Below are 17,630 nucleotides of genomic sequence, written 5' to 3'. Positions count from 1 at the left end.
TCAACAATTGTGGGCTTTCTTAGTGAGAGTCTAGGATTTGAGAAATTCATGAGGAGAAAAGGCGGAGGTCCCTGGGCACCTGAAAATGAGAATTGCTGCATTGAACTAGGCTGACTTTGGCATGGCATTTTGAAGAAGGCAGTCATATGGAATGTAACGAATAAATAGAGCATATCAGAGCCTGAAAACCTGAGAATAGGCTCATGTGGGTGAAACGAGGTGAAGCACGGTGCTTGGTACACTATAAACCCTCAGTAACATTGGCTGGTTTTGAATGAAATGAAACCTAACCTGAATCCAGTCCCTACTCGGTAACAGCGGGGAAGATAATGGGTGCCTAGGCAACGTCTAGCAAGTTCTGGGCTAGAGGCGGCTCCCAACTGTTGCGTCACCAGGGGCCACAGAACTGAGTCGGGAAGGGAGAAGGGAGGAATCTGTGCGGAGGGTCATCCGACTGAGTCGGAATCGGACACTCTGGCAGGAAGTAGAAAGCGAAGAAAACGAAACGACCATTGGTGAATTTCAACACCACGTCGTGAATTTCAGATAATTTTCCACTTGTTTATTAAGATGGAAAACTCGGATTCCAACGATGAAGGAGATGGAGTTTCGGCCCAACACATAAGTCAAACGGACCGATTGGTTCAGGAAGAAGATTTCTCCAGGTTCGTAAATAATCTGAGTGAAGAAGATTACGAACTTATGAGAGACAACAATCTTCTAGGCATTCCAAGTACGGAAGAAGAGTTGCTGAGAAGACTTCAGCTAATTAAAGGAAACGCACCACAAGACTCAGATGAAAATACAGGTATATTCTGCTTTTGGAGGGAATAGGATGGGATGAATAAGGAACTTCATAATAGGAAATAGTAACTTCATAATAGTAAATAGTAAATTATACAGAAGTGACTTACATTAATTTGGTAAGTAAGTTCTCATAAAAAGAACTGGCATTTACTTGATTTTTGGTGAGCATGTCAAGGTATGTTTGTTTGTTTTCCTGATTCACATTTGGGTTGTTTTAATTGGGAAACAGTGCAAAGTAGCCTATTTGTATTTTTCTTGGTTTTCTACCTCAACTGAAAGTCCCTCCTACTTCCTGAATTATTTTTTCTACATAGACATGTAAAAAAAGCACACAGAAATATTCTCCACTGGGGACAATTGTGCTCTCTTCAACACCTGGGGACATTTGACAATGGCTAGAGATATTTTTGGTTGTCACAGGGGAGGCATGGGTGTTACTAGCATCTAGTGGGCAGAGGCCAGGGATGCTGCCAAAGATCCCACAATGCACAGGATAGCTCCCCAAAACAAAGAATTGTCCAGCACCAAAATGTCAATAGTGCTAAGGCTGAGAAACCCTGCTCGAACCTCAGGTCTGGTGCCTTGCCTCCCAGTGTGAAGTAGAGGATTTTGCTGTCTAATGAAGAGGATACTATAATACTTTGGCTCTTGAATATGGTCTTATATGTACCATGCTAGGTTCAGTCTATTCATTTGATCTGACCTTCATTTTAATGTCAATTAAAAATCTTGGTAACATTAAGAAGTATTCAAAATGCAAACACTTTTAAACCTATAAAACTTGTTTATGTTTGGGCAATAACCTTATATTTTAAAATAGCTTATCTATTATCAAAAGCACATAAGTGAAGAGCCTACAAGTAGTCATGTTGGAGACTCATGAAAATTAGACAATAATGTAAATTGAACTAAACTACTAGCATTGTACCTTAACTGGTGTTTACCTTGTTTAATTGCATTAGTGTTTTGACAGTGGACTGAAAAAAAAGTCTCTTGACATTCCTCCAACAGTGGTACACAGGGCTGTGTATATGATGAAATACTGAAAAATAGACTTCCTCCAGATTCCCTTTTTAAAAAATTCTCTAAGTTTATCTAGGATTAGCTCACTCTTTTTGGATGGAATCGAAACTTTTCTACCTTTACTTATAAATCTACACAGTGCAGTTTATAAAATATTAACTCTATAAATGTGAAATCAGTTGAAAACATCTGAGTATTTAAGTTCTCATTTTTTGTTTGTTTTTGAAACAAAGTTTCAGAGTGCTATTTTATGATGGTTCTAATTTTGGTGGTTCTTTTATGCACCCTCCCCATTTTTTTTGTTAACAGACAGAGGAGACTCTTCAGATGACGTGTCTAGTGGTGACTCTCTAATAGACTGGCTTAACTGTTCTGGACAAACTGAAAATATGACAAGTGGACAAAGAGAAAACCAATCTTGGAGAGAAGAGAGCCTAATTAATCCTAAAAGTGATCAGTTCATATTCAGTTTAGAAATAAATGTTAACCTTGATAATGGGAGTCCAAATCCAGAGAATGAATATGTAGCATCTGCAAGACTTCCCAGAAGAGAAAATATGGAAGACAGCCAAAGGCAAGTGGAAAGTCCACAATCTGAATCAATATTTACAAGACCATCTATGTCTGAACAAGATACAACTGAAACATTAATGGAATTCCCACCTACCACAAGTCAGAGAAGAGCAAGAAGTAGGAGCCCAGAGTATCGGAGAACCAGAGGAAGAATTGAAAGTTGGTCGCCTCCACGTTCACTTAGGGAAATTGTACAAAGACTTAATCATAGTATACCCTCTCAGAATTTTGAGCAGCCTCTGCTAAGTGAGAATGCGAGATTTTCTAGAACTGAGCACCAAGAAATATTGAGACAGCAAATGACTGGATTTGAGTTGCAAAATAGCGGTCTTATTGAAACTTCTAGAACAAGGAATGCCGTTCATGGAGAAAATTCTCCAGATACAACTAGCAGTGGTGAATCTTGGGGAATGTGGGAAATATATCCAACCATAACCTTCAATCTTGAAGTAGGACAAGTTCATTCTGGAGCATATTCTCAGAGAGACAGCAGAGCTAGTAGAACTCAGTTAACATCTGAGACACCAAACAACACTGTCACTTCTGAAAGTGAACGAGGACTGAGGCATATGTATTCACATTCTGAGCAGGCAGGTGTGAGAGCTTATGTCAATACCATTAGAAATCCCGTTTGCAGAACTTTAAATACTAGATTAAATGATACAACATCTGTTCCAATTCAGAGCACGTTAAGGCAGACAATGGCAGAATTTAGTAACTCAAGTAACCTTATGGACAGTGACAGTAATTTAGAGCATAGTGTCTCACCTCCAAGTCAAAACATGGAATGGTTAGAGTCACCTAATGGTAGTAGTAGTGGTACATTTGGTTGTGATTCAAATGCTAGCTATGATACCCATTCAAGTTCCACAATGATTTGCCATTCACGCCCCAATTGTATGTCTAGTTCCAGTTCTAGTCCTATTTCCGGTTCCAGCTCAAGTGATGAAAATTCAGGAATTAGCTCACTGATGTTTGAAGGCAGTGAAGAGACAAACTTATCATCAGACTTATCATCAGAGACCAGCCAAGGGGGTAGACAAATTATCCTTGACAGTAATTTAGAGCATAGTGTCTCACCTCCAAGTCAAAACATGGAATGGCTAGAGTCATCTAATGGTAGTAGTAGTGGTATATTTGGTTCTGATTCAAATGCTAGCTATGATACCCATTCAAGTTTCACACTGATTTGTCATTCACGCCCCAATTGTATGTCTAGTTCCAGTTCTAGTCCTATTTCCGGTTCCAGCTCAAGTGATGAAAATTCAGGAATTAGCTCACTGATGTTTGAAGGCAGTGAAGAAACAAACTTATCATCAGACTTATCATCAGAGACCAACCAATGGGATCGACAAATTATCCTTGACAGTAATTTAGAGCATAGTGTCTCACCTCCAAGTCAAAACATGGAATGGTTAGAGTCATCTAATGGTAGTAGTAGTGGTATATTTGGCTCTGATTCAAATGCTAGCTATGATACCCATTCAAGTTCCACACTGATTTGTCATTCACGCCCCAGTTGTATGTCTAGTTCCAGTTCTAGTCCTATTTCCGGTTCCAGCTCAAGTGATGAAAATTCAGGAATTTGCTCACTGATGTTTGAAGGCAGTGAAGAGACAAACTTATCATCAGACTTATCATCAGAGACCAGCCAAGGGGGTAGACAAATTATCCTTGACAGTAATTTAGAGCATAGTGTCTCACCTCCAAGTCAAAACATGGAATGGCTAGAGTCATCTAATGGTAGTAGTAGTGGTATATTTGGTTCTGATTCAAATGCTAGCTATGATACCCATTCAAGTTTCACACTGATTTGTCATTCACGCCCCAATTGTATGTCTAGTTCCAGTTCTAGTCCTATTTCCGGTTCCAGCTCAAGTGATGAAAATTCAGGAATTAGCTCACTGATGTTTGAAGGCAGTGAAGAAACAAACTTATCATCAGACTTATCATCAGAGACCAGCCAAGGGGGTAGACAAATTATCCTAATAATATCTGATGAAAGTGACTCTGGGTCCTCCCATAATCTGCAACAGTTTTTCCTCTTAAATGAAGATGATCTATACCAAACTACAGGACTCACCAAAGCACAGATTGACAGCTTGGCTGTAAGATCTTTTGGTGAAAATGATGCACTAAAAGCCTGTAGCATTTGCCTTACAGAGTACACAGAAAACAGCAAGCTTCGCATACTACCTTGCTCCCATGAATATCACATTCACTGCATTGATCGCTGGCTGTCTGAGAACTCTACGTGTCCGATTTGTCGTAGGCAAGTAGTGGATTCCAATGAGAGTGAAAATCCTGATCGATGAATTCTCAGCTATATAAAGTGTTATAGGGCTTCCCTGGTGGCGCAGGGCTTGAGAGTCGGCCTGCCGACGCAGGGGACTGACAATAAAAATTAATTTCACACCATAGCAGTTCACTGAATTTCAATAAAAACTTAGCATGTGCACTGGGTTGGGATGTTCCTGATTCCATGGGAGAAATGTCTTAATATGATATAATGAATCTAGATAGATCCTAGTAGTATTATCTCGTCATGTAAACCCCAGACATCTCTTAGCCCTGTTCAATCCTGGTTGTGCATGCAAAGAAACAGAAACCCAACCAAATATCAATAATTAAGAAGCCATTTAAGACTACATTAGAGTCATTCACATAAAGAAGTCATGTTACATTCCTAGAATGCCATAAAAAGCTTTGAAACCCTTCTCTTCCTATCTCTCTCCACAGCAGTTTATCCCACCTCCCTAACACTACCTTAACGTTTCGCCTATTCCCCACTACCAATGTATCAGTCAGTTCTAGCTAAAAACTGATGGCACACTTTAAAAGAGTGATGGAATAGCATTTAATGAAGAGACTAAAGTGTGTAAAGAATGAAGGGAAACCAAGAGATGATGAAGTACCCTGAGGCTAGCAGCTGTGAGAAGCCAGTATTATAACCACTAGGTTTGAAGGGGCATAGAGAGATAGCAGTTCCTGCAACCCAGAATGTCTTCGAGTTATAGGAGAAGCCCACCCAACAAGAGATGTAACCTTAGAAAATGGCATCCACTGCCAACCTAAAGTTTGGAAGGGGGCAGATCATGGAAATAAATACCCTTGCCTTCTTTCCTCCTGACTTCTAATCACTTATCAGTAGTTCATATTAACCAAACCCAACCTGAAGACACAGAGAGACTGGTCCATGAAGCTGATAAAGATCAGCCTCCTGGAATCACGAAGCAGGGTTAAGAAGGATGGCGAGTAGATCCGGTAAGCAAATCAGAGACCATCTACCACAACCAGCATTCCCAACTCTCTTCAAACCCAGCCTGTGTATGCTTTCTTGCCTCTTCCGCTTCCGCTTGTTCTCTATTCCACTCTATGACTCAGCTCTTTAACAACCCTCTCTATTTTCCTTTCATTTACTCAGATCTTGTATTTTTAAAAGTGATAAGATGACAAAGCCTTAGAACTTAATTACCTTTCTCTTAAACATGTCACACTTTGATTTGCTGTGATTGTAAACAACTAAGGATAAAGGGCAGTTATAGGTATGTCTTTAATTTTTGCTTCTTCAATATATTCAAGCTTCAATTTCTTTCTATATATGTTTAGTTCATATAATTAATTTTTAAAACAGATTCTAATTTCTTTTAAAGGGTTTTATGGTTTATATATGACTCAATCATATGATTAAGAGTGAATTCATGTGAATGACCCAAAGTAGCCAATTGCTGCTTGGAGCCTCACAAGCTGCAATATGAAAGCCTTAAAGGTAAAACTTGGCTTCAAGAAACATGTCTACATAGTTCAATTCTAACTGTCCCCAGTAAAACCATCACCCAAAACCCCGAGTATTTGAAATCAAAATTTAGGTCATGCTTCCTTCCAACCTAAACATAGTGAAGGATTTTTCTCCTACTTCAGCCTGAAGACTATTTTTGGGGGGTTGTATTGGCCAGTCCAGAAAATTTTGCTTAAATTTTTCAATCCTGGTATAGGTGAGAGTACATTGTATTATAACCTAAAGCAATAATCAGAAATTTTGTGCAATGTGCAACCTATACAAATGTAGGCAGTGTTAAGTATACACCTTCTCTAAAAAGTTAAAGTCAGCAACATCACTGACCTTTCTTTTCTCTGTGAATTGCTGGCAGCCACAGTATTTGCACATAACTACAAAATATAAATGGGGAGAGGTGGTGAAGTTTTTGAAAACATCTTTGAGGTAGTATATTTTTCACACAGAAGATATCTGCATGGCCAGAAATGAAGGCTTGGCTCAAACCTCTGAAATTTACATTAACTTCTGAAAGTTGTTTGAATAGTCTGATTTTTAGGAAGTATTTTTGATATCAGATATACTTCACTTAAAGTGAGTAGAATAATTATAACAGTACTTGGCTTTCATGCTATCCTAACAGATTAAAACCTTCCAAAGGATGATAATTGCTTAATTAATGCTTCAGTACATTCACATGCACCTTCTGTGGTCGACAGAATTCTAAGATGATGCCCAATGATCTTTGTAGGAGCCCCTCCCCTTGAGTATGAGACCTGTGAATGTGATGGACTATCATTCCTATTATTAGATTATGTTATATAGCACAGTTGATTGGGAGCTTATCCAGAGTGAGTCTGACCTAATCAGGTGAGCACTTAAAAGGCACACAGAGGACTTCTAATCCAGATAAGATGGTTTATACTTCCCTCTCCCTGCTCCCCCTTTATACGCACAACTATATATCCTGGAAATAATATGAGACAACCAAAGGAGATCTCTGAAAGGTCTAGAGAAGGTGAATTGCCTAGGGACCCTCAGAATGGATGAACAGCCTCATGGCAGGGCACCTTATGACCCTCTACCAACAAAAAAATGTGATCCAGGCCCAGCATTTCCTAACTCCCAACTTAGTAACAGGAAGTGGCTCAAAGAGGCTCTTCCTCCATCACATCAAATGGGAATCCCCCAAACACCAGGCGAGCCTTGCAGAACCTGCAAGGACGAACAATTGGAAGCCCTGATGACACTAAGTGACCAGGGAAAGTGCTTTCCTTCCCCACTGGGCCTGAGATCCCCCTTCACCACCCAGACACATCAGTGGCTAAGGGTCTCAGCAAAAGTGCTCCTACCACAAAAAGCTCCCACCTGGACAATGCTCTCCTCAGATGGGCCTGAGGCTCCTCTCCCCTCCCCAGAAACATCAGGCAACTTGCTGGTACCGGCAACGGAGATCCCTCCACAGAAAGCTCTCAACCTGGTAAGCACCCTCCACTCCTTAGAGTCCAGGGAGACCCTGTCACAAGTGCCTGGCCCAGGAAGGACTCTTCATCACGTGTTCCAGAGATTCCCTTCCCTCACCAGAAGCACCAAGTGCCGTATCCTGGGGAAGCTACTTTAGACCCCATAAGCAGCATGAGAAGGGACCAGAGGTAACCCCACCTGCACAAGAGAAACAGACCATAAGAGTACCACAAAGGGTCAGAAAATTAGGTTATCATGGAACCACCATCCATAAAAGTACAGGAAATGTGTGCCAAACCTATAAAGAGTGAATGCCTGCTAAAAATTAAAAAAAACAAAACACTTTAAATAGGGACCAAAGTATCCTAACATAATAGCCAAAATGTCCAAAAGACAATAAACTATCACTACTTATACCAAGAACCACATCCATGACAGCTTGAATAAGATGTGACAGATGATGCCAACAGAGATGAATTAGATGTTAGAATTATCTGACAAGGGTTTAAAAATGCTGATTTCAGACCTTTAAGACCTCGAACACAGAACCTAGTCACTCCATGCCAGTATCCCAACCTGTAGAACTGTGAGCTAATAAAGGGATGCTGTTTTAAGCCATTACATCTGTACTAATTTCTTATGCAGCAACAGACAACTAATACAACTTCTCATCTAGGATCCATCCTGTACCTAGAAAATGATTACAATGAGTCCTAGACAAGTAAATGGCTTAATGTCTTGGTTCTAGGCCCACTATAACATTCTATTCTACCATTTTTCCCAAAAATGGAATCCCTAATTCCTGCTACTGAAGCTGCTAGAAGACAGTATCCTTCCTGTTTGAACAACCACCAATATCGTATCGCTCTAACTTTACTTCACATCACCCTATCTCATTCTACCAGTGTATGCTGCTTATATCATAAACCCAATTTAACACTCTGACTTTGAAACTATATAGCCACTTATTTTTCTCTCAAAGTGATTGCTGAGTATTATATTGCTCTTCCAAATCATATTCCTCTCTGTCAGCCCTGACAAATCAGAAATGGAGAAAATTTGTACCTGAATCTTCTGAGCTCAACCTGATACGTTTTTTACGTTACAGTATATCAGTTTAAATACACAGCATCACTGTGGTTGTGAGCATAAATATTTCCATCTTAAGAATTTTCTCTGTATTTTCTTGGTAGTTTTTAAAACATTTGTTTATTTTGGCCTAATTCCAAAAAAAAACCCTTGTCTGAATAACAAATTCTTTTTGAAAGTAGTTATAGCCTGTGGATAAGTTTTTGATAGCAATATAAAGTCTATTTTTTTTGGCTAACCATGAAAATAAGTTGTGCTCTCAATATTCCATGAAGAATTAAGTATAAAGATGCTTTTGTTAATGCAAACAAGCCTGAGCATCGAACAACATGAACATCAAAACACTGCATGTACTGGAAAGTTCACAAAGAAATGTGACGTTTCTGTTAAGTAATATTACTTGTTATCCATATACAATACTTTGAGATCTTCAGTATCTTCTTTACTACAATTAACGAAACATTTCATGTCTTTTCATTATTTGAGAGGTGAATGTATACTCCCTTCAATGAGAAGTTTCCTGGTATGAGAATTTCGAATGGAAATCTGAACTGCATTTCTTTTCTGTGACTTCATTTAAGATTTGAAAATTCTTTACCATCTTAACTCAGGCTTTTTCACTATGAAATAAGAGGCTCTCCTTTGTGTGATATTCAAAACTCTCCATTCTTAATCATCAAGCCAGCATCTTTAACATCACTGCAAAAATGTGGGGTTTTGGAAAAGCATGTTGGGGAAAATCCTTTTTCTCTCATCCACCATTCGTAGAGGACAGACACTAATTATAAGCCAACTCTGGGCTCTGGGTTCTCCATTCTCACATCACTAGTCACAACACAGTTATCTACCACCCCTGGCCTTGTCATCTTCTATTCTGGAAGTGTATTTTTTTTTCTTTAGTATCACTTGTGACTATCTAAAACATTTTTTATTTATCTTGTGCTTGTTTTCTTCCCCATTCCTATCCCAAAATAGAAGTTCCAAAAGATCTTTTTCTTTAAATTACTACTACATTTCTAAAAACTAGAACAGTTACTGGCATACACACACACACACACACACACACACTGCTTCAGAATTTTTGGCCACTGTGAGCATCCCAGACTTATTTTTCACCCTTTATTCTCCAAAGAAAACCTATTTTAATACTGTTACCTACCATCGTGGATTTGATGTATTTCAATCTAGATCTCTCTCACTTACTTAACATATTTGTATAGGGTTTCTTGCCTATTAAGTTATAATATCTGCCAACCCTTTCCTAAATCACTATTTCAGGCATTCAACGCTGACCAAGAATGTGCCATGCCCGATGCTGGGTGCTAGGGTTATAGTTACGCAGTACAGCACTTATCATGAAGAAATGTATTACATTTTAAAGAAGGCAGATGAATAAACATACAGTAACACTCTATGTCAGGGATGCCCTGACACAGATTCAGATACAGGATAAAATGGAATGATCTAGGAGGAGAAATCTACACTAATAATTCAAACCTCCTTAAAGTTGGGTTATATCTGAGTTGTATCTTACAGGACTAGTAGCAATTAGCCAATGAAATGAAGTCATTAATTTTATTCTAAGCAAAATAAACACTGCATGCAACAGTAAAGATGCATTGAAAATTTAGGGCTCAGTAAACAGTAAGTATGAATCATCATGCTCTGGGGTAGAAGAGGAAGAGATGTAAGTACATTAGCAAGAAGTGAAGAGATGAGGCCAAAGAGGCAACAAGTGGTATTGTGTATCAGGCTGAAGAGTTGAACTAGATCTTCTAAGAAATGCACAGTCAACACGATTTTTCTAATAGGAATAAAATTTTTCAATTTTTAGAATGGTCATACTAGCAGGGATATGAACAGATTGTCAAAATTTAGATTGTCCCACTTACGGAGTTATGGCTTTAACTGGAAGAAAAAAGTAGAAAGTCCTGATATAATGGTGAGACAGTTGAGATATGGATGCATATAGATTCAAGTAGTATTAAAGAAGCACAATAAAATTTGGTGGCTGCTTGGATAATTTAAAGATGACCTTAAGTTTCTGGTTTAGGTGACTGAGTAGATGGTGAGAAGTTCCACTGATATAAGAAATGCAATATAACTTGTTTGTCATAGAAGAGGAATAGATGACAATTCAGCTGGAATCTCTGAGATTTGAGATGTCAGAGTGATATTTTAGTGGCAATGTTCATCTCGCTATCACGGAATATCAAGTATGCTTCTAAAATTAGGATAAAGATGCCAGACTGAAGTCAAAGAAGTATGAGTATTGCCTGTGAAAGTATGTTCCATGGTAGTAGTGGAGGGAGATGGATGGAATCCTTTGGAACAGGAGCAATTATAAAGTAGACAGACATAAAGAAGATAGCAAAGATAATCAAGACAGAAAAATGAGAAGTGTAAAGATAATCATAAACACAGAGCTCACGGTCTTCATTCGTAAATATGAAGAGAAAACAAAATATCTCTAGATGTTAAGAAGAATGTAAACTGCTAGGAAAGCAAGGGTTTTGTAATTTTCACTACAATAGTCATAGCATCCAAAACACTGCCTTGCCCAAAGTCGATGTTCCATAAATATTTGTTGAGATATTTGAGATAGGCATGACGTAAGAGAGAATAAGATAAATATGAAAAATAGAAAAAATAAATCCTGGGAGAAATAGGAATAATTCATGGACTAGGACAGAACCTGAAAGGCTTAGTTTTACCATGCACAGATGGAGACCTGCCACTATTCTAAAAACCTACAAATGTTGAAAGAATAAGTCTTTGGCAGGAACTGTAACAAACATACTGGCCATTATAGATCACTTGGAAACAGTCTTTACATATCTTTTTTAAAGGCTCCTTTTTAAAAGAAAGAATTGGTAAGAGGGTGTTTAAATGCTTTTCTGTCAGGCTTTTTGCTTGGGAGAAAAAGGTGTAGGTGAAGTAACTCTGCCCCACATAGACTTTCAGTCTACTTCTCCCTCTTGCCATCCTGATTTACTCAGGAGTTCTACTGGGCACATATATACCTCAGAAGCTGAGGCCCTCTCCTTGCATATTATAGTAGAGGGCTTCCCTTTCTTTCAGATTTCACATTATGATAGTTTCTTGAGAGGCAAAGGTAATGGCTACGTATGCTTACATTCACAAACATCTTGAACCAGAGCCTCTTTTCTTTTGTATTTTGAAATCCAATATAAAGGAATTTTAAAATTCAGCAACAGGGAAAGAGTTTCAGAGTATTTGAACTTGAAAGAGTATATACCCATAACTTCATTTTTGCAAGAAAATTAGCTTCTTGAAATCTTATGCAATTGCTGCCATGGTCATTGTATTAATTATAAATTGTAATTTTAGAGAACACTTACAAATTAGTTTAAAGGCTAGAAAGGAATTTATTGACTCACAATACACCAAAGTTTGAAAGTGCTGATACTTTCAGACACAGGTAAGTGTGGGGGCCCAAAGGATATAAATAGAAAATGTTTCTCTGACTTGGATATTCTTCCTTCTGCAGTTTGTTTTGTTTTGTTTTGTTTTGTATTATTTTGGGGAAAGCTTTCTCCAAGGGGTGGCAAGAAAAATGAACAAAAGCAACTCTATTTTTATATATTACCAATTTACTGAACCCAGGCAACGAGAAAGCCTTTATACAAAAGACTGACTCAGCTTGGGATTTCTGTTAAAACCTGAAGGGAATTCTAACTGGCCAGGTCTTGGTCACATGCCCAGCACGAGAATATGGAGGTGGGATCTCCAAACCAAACCAGATGGAAATGTGGACAAATTCACCAAAAGTAGCAATGAAGGTCTTCTAAGGGTTCTCTTTTGTTTTTCACACACTTCTTGAATCAATTCTGGTGATATGTATTTTACTAGGAAATAATCAATTGCATCCAGTGTTTAGATTTTTACAGCATATTTATGTTCAGTGCATCATCCTAAATTTAATATATTTCCCTTTGTGTTATTTTTCTTTCTGTTCCTATACTTTATACCTTGGCTTTCTCCATTTTTCCTTGATCACAATATCAAATGACATTCGATAAACTCTATATTAAGGTTTGATTGGAGAAGTAGAACCACTAGAAGGACTGTATTATAGAGATTAAACCTTACATGATAGTGGGGCTTGGTTAAGCAGTCTATGTAAATCCACTGCCCTGCCTCTTGGTGCAAGTCCTGAAGTCAGTAGGGCTGGCAGTCAGGAATGAGAGATGATTTGAAGTTAGGAGATCAAGGATAAGTTGGAACCTTCAAAGATAAGCTATAATCCAACTAGAAAAATGAACTGAACGCCATATTAAAAGGATTATACATCATGGCCAAGTGGGATTTATTTGTAAAATGCAAGGATGGTTCAACATACGAAAATCAATCATTGTGATACACCACATTAACAGAATGGAGGACAGAAAAACCAGATGATCATCTCAATTGATGCAGAAAAAGGCAGAAAAAGTATGTTCATTGGAGTTCAAAACTCCATAGAAAGTTTAAATAACATATTTGATAAAACTGAATTTGAATTTTAAAAGTTGAAAATAAGCCAGAAAAAACGATGAGATTAAATAAAAATGTGAATGATAATAAAGGAATAAAGGATAAAATGGAAGACCCACATTCATCTAATAATATTTTTAGAAGGTGAGATTAGAGTGAATTTAACAAGTATTTGAAGAAATAGTACTTCTCAGAGATTAAGTTAGAAATAAATCATCAGATAAAAGAAGTGCATGGAGTCACCATTAAAAGAAATGAAAACAAATATATGACTATATCCTGTATCGCGTACCTCACCTCAGCCTGATCCTTCCTTTGTTCTACATTAGAAGAATGTGCAACACTGGCAGACTACTTATATATACAATCTGACAGTGTCTCACTGTGTTCATGATTGCAACAAATCTATCCTCCACCTCTCTCCTTACTCCAGCAGGTGAGAATATTCCTAAAGCAACCCTTTCAGTTCCCCCACAGGCTAAACCCATGGATGAATTCTTTCTCCTTTCTTCACATTCCCTCCCCATAATTTTGAGATCCAGTTTACAGAACTTCCAGAGGTCAAATCCCAGCTTGATCATGCATTCTCATATTGAATCGCCAGCCTTCCCTGCTTCACTGCTTTTGCCCTGCAATCCAGTTCACTTGCATTGTACTCTCTAATTAAATAATAGCACATACACTCTTGGCCTGAGGCTCTGCTTTCTGGGGAACCAAGGCTAAAAAACAGCTGGTAAACCACATCACATAATGGCAAAGAGGAAAGTCTAAAAAACAATTTGGAAGAAAGAAAGAATATCAAATAAAAAGAGCAATTAGACTAGTAGCAATCTTCTCATCAGTAACAATAGATGCCAGAAGATAACTGAAAGCACTATCCTTAAAGTACTAACGGAAAAATCACTCTTAACCTAGAATATAACATTTAACTAACTATATTAAAAAATGAAAGAGATGACATTTTCAAAGACAGAAATTTCTACCTATAGACCCTCGATAGTAAAACTTCCAAGGAATAGGCTTCTTACTGAAGGGAATTAAACTCACCGTGAAGAAGTGGGATTAAAGAACAATACTGAGCAAAGAAAGTGATATACATGTAGATAAATCCAAGAAGGATTAACTGTTAAACACTGTGTAATTGTGTGACTAATTTGAGGGCCAAGTCAAAAATAAAGTGCAATTCAATGGAATATTACTCAGCCATAAAGAAACGACATTGAGTTATTTGTAGTGAAGTGGATGGACTTAGAGTCTGTCATACAGAGTGAAGTAAGTCAGAAAGAGAAAAACAGATACTGTATGCTAACACATATATATGGAATCTAAGGGAAAAAAGTCATGAAGAACCTAAGGGTAAGACAGGAATAAAGACACCTAGTAGAGAATGGGCTTGAGGACACGGGGAGGGAGAAGGGTAAGCTGTGACAAAATGACAGATTGGCATGGACACATATACACTACCAAACGTAAAATAGATAGCTAGTGGGAAGCAGCCGCATAGCACAGGGAGATCAGCTCAGTGCTTTGTGACCACCTAGAGGGGTGGGCTAGGGAGGGTGGGAGTGAGGGAGATGCAAGAGGGAAGAGATATGGGAACATAGGTATATGTATAACTGATTCACTTTGTTAAAAAGCAGAAACTAACACAACATTGTAAAGCAATTATACTCCAATAAAGATGTTAAAAAAAAAGAAAACTTTTTCTCTTAAGCTAGCAGCAATTGGGTAAGATACACCTTTGTAAACAAAGATGAAATATTCTTTTTCTCCCTACCTGACCCTCCAGATTTTGGAAACTCTTGAGTATTCATCTCATGGCAATACAGTTAGTTATCTGCATAAGTGCAATAGATATCTGCTTTTCTTGTAACAGGACACAATTGGAAACTGATTACATTAACCAAGGTTTTGACTGGAATGTCATATTTAAGAATAATGTACATAGAATCAAATATGACCAGACAACTTTAAGAAATTAAGGGTGACTTTATGGAGCCAATAAAAACCCTTGAAAAGGCAGCCTGGAACCTTGCTTACAGGGTTCCCAACAGCCTAATCAGGTGAGTAATGAACTTCTTGACAGGTGCAGTAATCTCAGGATAATTGGGGAACCTCGAGAAGAGAAGAATTCACCTATATCTATAGGTATTGCAAGTGAAGTCAGATAGCAAGTCTTTGGTTTGGCTTCCTACCCTCGAGAGGCTTTTACAAGTTCAATCTGGGGAATTCCCTGGCGGTCCAGTAGTTAAGACTCCGTGCTTTCACTGCTGAGGGTGCAGGTTCGATCCCCAGTTGGCATACTAAGATCCCACAAGCTGCAGGGCACAGCCAGAAAAAGAAAGTTCAAAAGTTCAATCTGAGATTCCTTATGAAAAATTCCGGCAAAGCATGTTTAAAAGAGCTTATGTGGTCAATCACTATTCTTGCTGCACTTCTGTACAAAATCAGGACAAGTTTTATTGAAATTAGACTTACTTTGCAAACAAATTAGTCTTATTTTGGTTTCTTTGTAAAAATGAGGGTGTAGAAATTTTTTAGAGAGAAAAAGTATGTTTCAGCAACACACCCTTGTGGATATTAGATTCTAGGGCTGTTTCTTGTCTTTGAGGATTTAGTATTTGCCTGTAAAGTGGACTGCATCTTTAATACCTTCAGTTCCCTCAAATACCTGGCTACAACTCTCCAAGCTAATATTTCTGATTTTCTCCCATCCTTAGATGGGAGAATGAAAGCTTTCTCCTGCACCCCTGCAAACAGAATGTGAATGACTTGATATAAACTTCAGAGAAATCACCACAATAGCTGGTTTAGACAATCTCCTTTGTGCCTGTTACTGCATGGGCCACTCAGACTGGTACACCCAGTGCCCTCATCAGAGACATTCAAACTGCAAACCAGGAAAATCCATCAGATTCCCACTGTCTGCCCTCTCTCCACCTGAACATGTTTCAAGCCTGATATCCAGAGTTCTTCTTGACTGGCAGCTCTCAGGACTCAGACACTGGGTTCATAATTTGCTCCAACCTTTAAACTTCGTTTTTCTTTTTCTTCCATAGAAACTCTCTATTCCATGGAAATCCTCTGATTAAATATCTGTTTCCTTGTTTAGGCAATACAAGTCTAACTTTGGGAGCCCACCTGCATCATCCACCTCCTGAAATGAAACAAAACTGTTAACTCAACTGAACTATTCTCAAGACTGAGACTGGGTCAACGAGATAGGCAGCAATCTATCAACTTAGCGTCTGGGTTGTGAAACTTATTTGAAGTTTCAAAGGTGGAACTTAAGGGGAGCAACATTTGCCACCCCAAAATATGCTACTTTGGCAGGAGGATTATTTTGAGCTATAAACAATCAAAACCCAACAGATTCAGGAAAAGCTCTTTACCTCAACCTCAAGTTCCTAAATTTACATGGGAAAGGGAGCCTATACAGGAAGAGAGCTATTACCAGAGATAACTTTTTTACCTAAGAAACTTACCTGCATAATAGGATAACCATTGTTTTCTAAACATCTCCTCTGCATTCCTGTGAATGCCTTCCTTCCTTTTGTATCCCCAGACCGCTACCCCTTTCCTCAGCTCCGGATGTTATATAAGCTTCAATTACCTGGCTGCCTTGTGGGTCTCATATTTTATGGGACTCTCTTACATACGAAATTAGATTTGTCTTTCTCCTGTTAATCTGTTTTATGTCTATTTGATTATTAGACCAGCCAAAGAACTTAGAAGGATAGAAGGAAAGTTTTGCTACCCTTATAGCATCTTAGCCAAGAATCTAGAAGGGTAAAGGGAAAATTATTTGTCCTCCCATACAACACTAAAACTTTTCTTATTTTCCCCAAAATGTACTTTTTACTGCTGGCTTTCCCCATGATTCAATCTAATTCAACCATCAACCATCTTATTTTGCTATGATCTGGAAATCTTCCATGATCTGGAAGAGTTGATCTACTGTCCTGTACTTCTAATTACATTGAATCATTTGCAGAGTCAAGGCCAGTTGTTCTTCAGTATGTTATACTTTCAGGATTCATCAGAGTGTGTTCCCATGTTTAAATTCAGATAAAATATTTCTGGCAAGGACACCACGTAGGTAATATTGTGTAACTTTCTCTGCATTTCATTAATGCCAGGTCATAACATTAGTGATTTATGAGAGGGCCACTGATTTCTCTGTTGTAAAGACATATTTTCCATTTGTAATTAATTCGTAATTTAAGGGGTTGTAAAGACCCTGTTCTCCACATTTCTTTACCATATGGTTTCAGCCATTGACCCTTAACTGAAAATATTATGACATCAGGAGTTACAAAACAGTGAGTTTCTAATTCTGAAATTCTTTTTACATTTACTTGCTGAGATCATTTGGTATGATCTTAAATCCTATATTTAAGAG

The 17,630-nt window shown here is 38.2% G+C and overlaps 1 protein-coding gene across 1 annotated transcript; it reads left to right on the top strand.

Annotated features, from left to right (window-relative positions):
- The first annotated feature begins 570 nt into the window (after window positions 1-570).
- LOC132491674 (E3 ubiquitin-protein ligase RLIM-like) lies at window positions 571-4,718 on the top strand. Its single transcript, XM_060100508.1, has 3 exons — window positions 571-808; window positions 2,140-3,213; window positions 4,135-4,718. Exons 1-3 carry the CDS (start codon window positions 571-573, stop codon window positions 4,716-4,718), a joined length of 1,896 nt encoding a protein of 631 aa, XP_059956491.1.
- Window positions 4,719-17,630: the final 12,912 nt, after the last annotated feature.

This window comes from Mesoplodon densirostris, chromosome 6, assembly GCF_025265405.1.
Source record: "Mesoplodon densirostris isolate mMesDen1 chromosome 6, mMesDen1 primary haplotype, whole genome shotgun sequence".
NCBI classification, from domain to species: domain Eukaryota; kingdom Metazoa; phylum Chordata; class Mammalia; order Artiodactyla; family Ziphiidae; genus Mesoplodon; species Mesoplodon densirostris.
The sequence above is the reverse complement of the archived record's forward strand: the minus strand, read 5'-3'. Positions and strand labels throughout refer to the sequence as shown.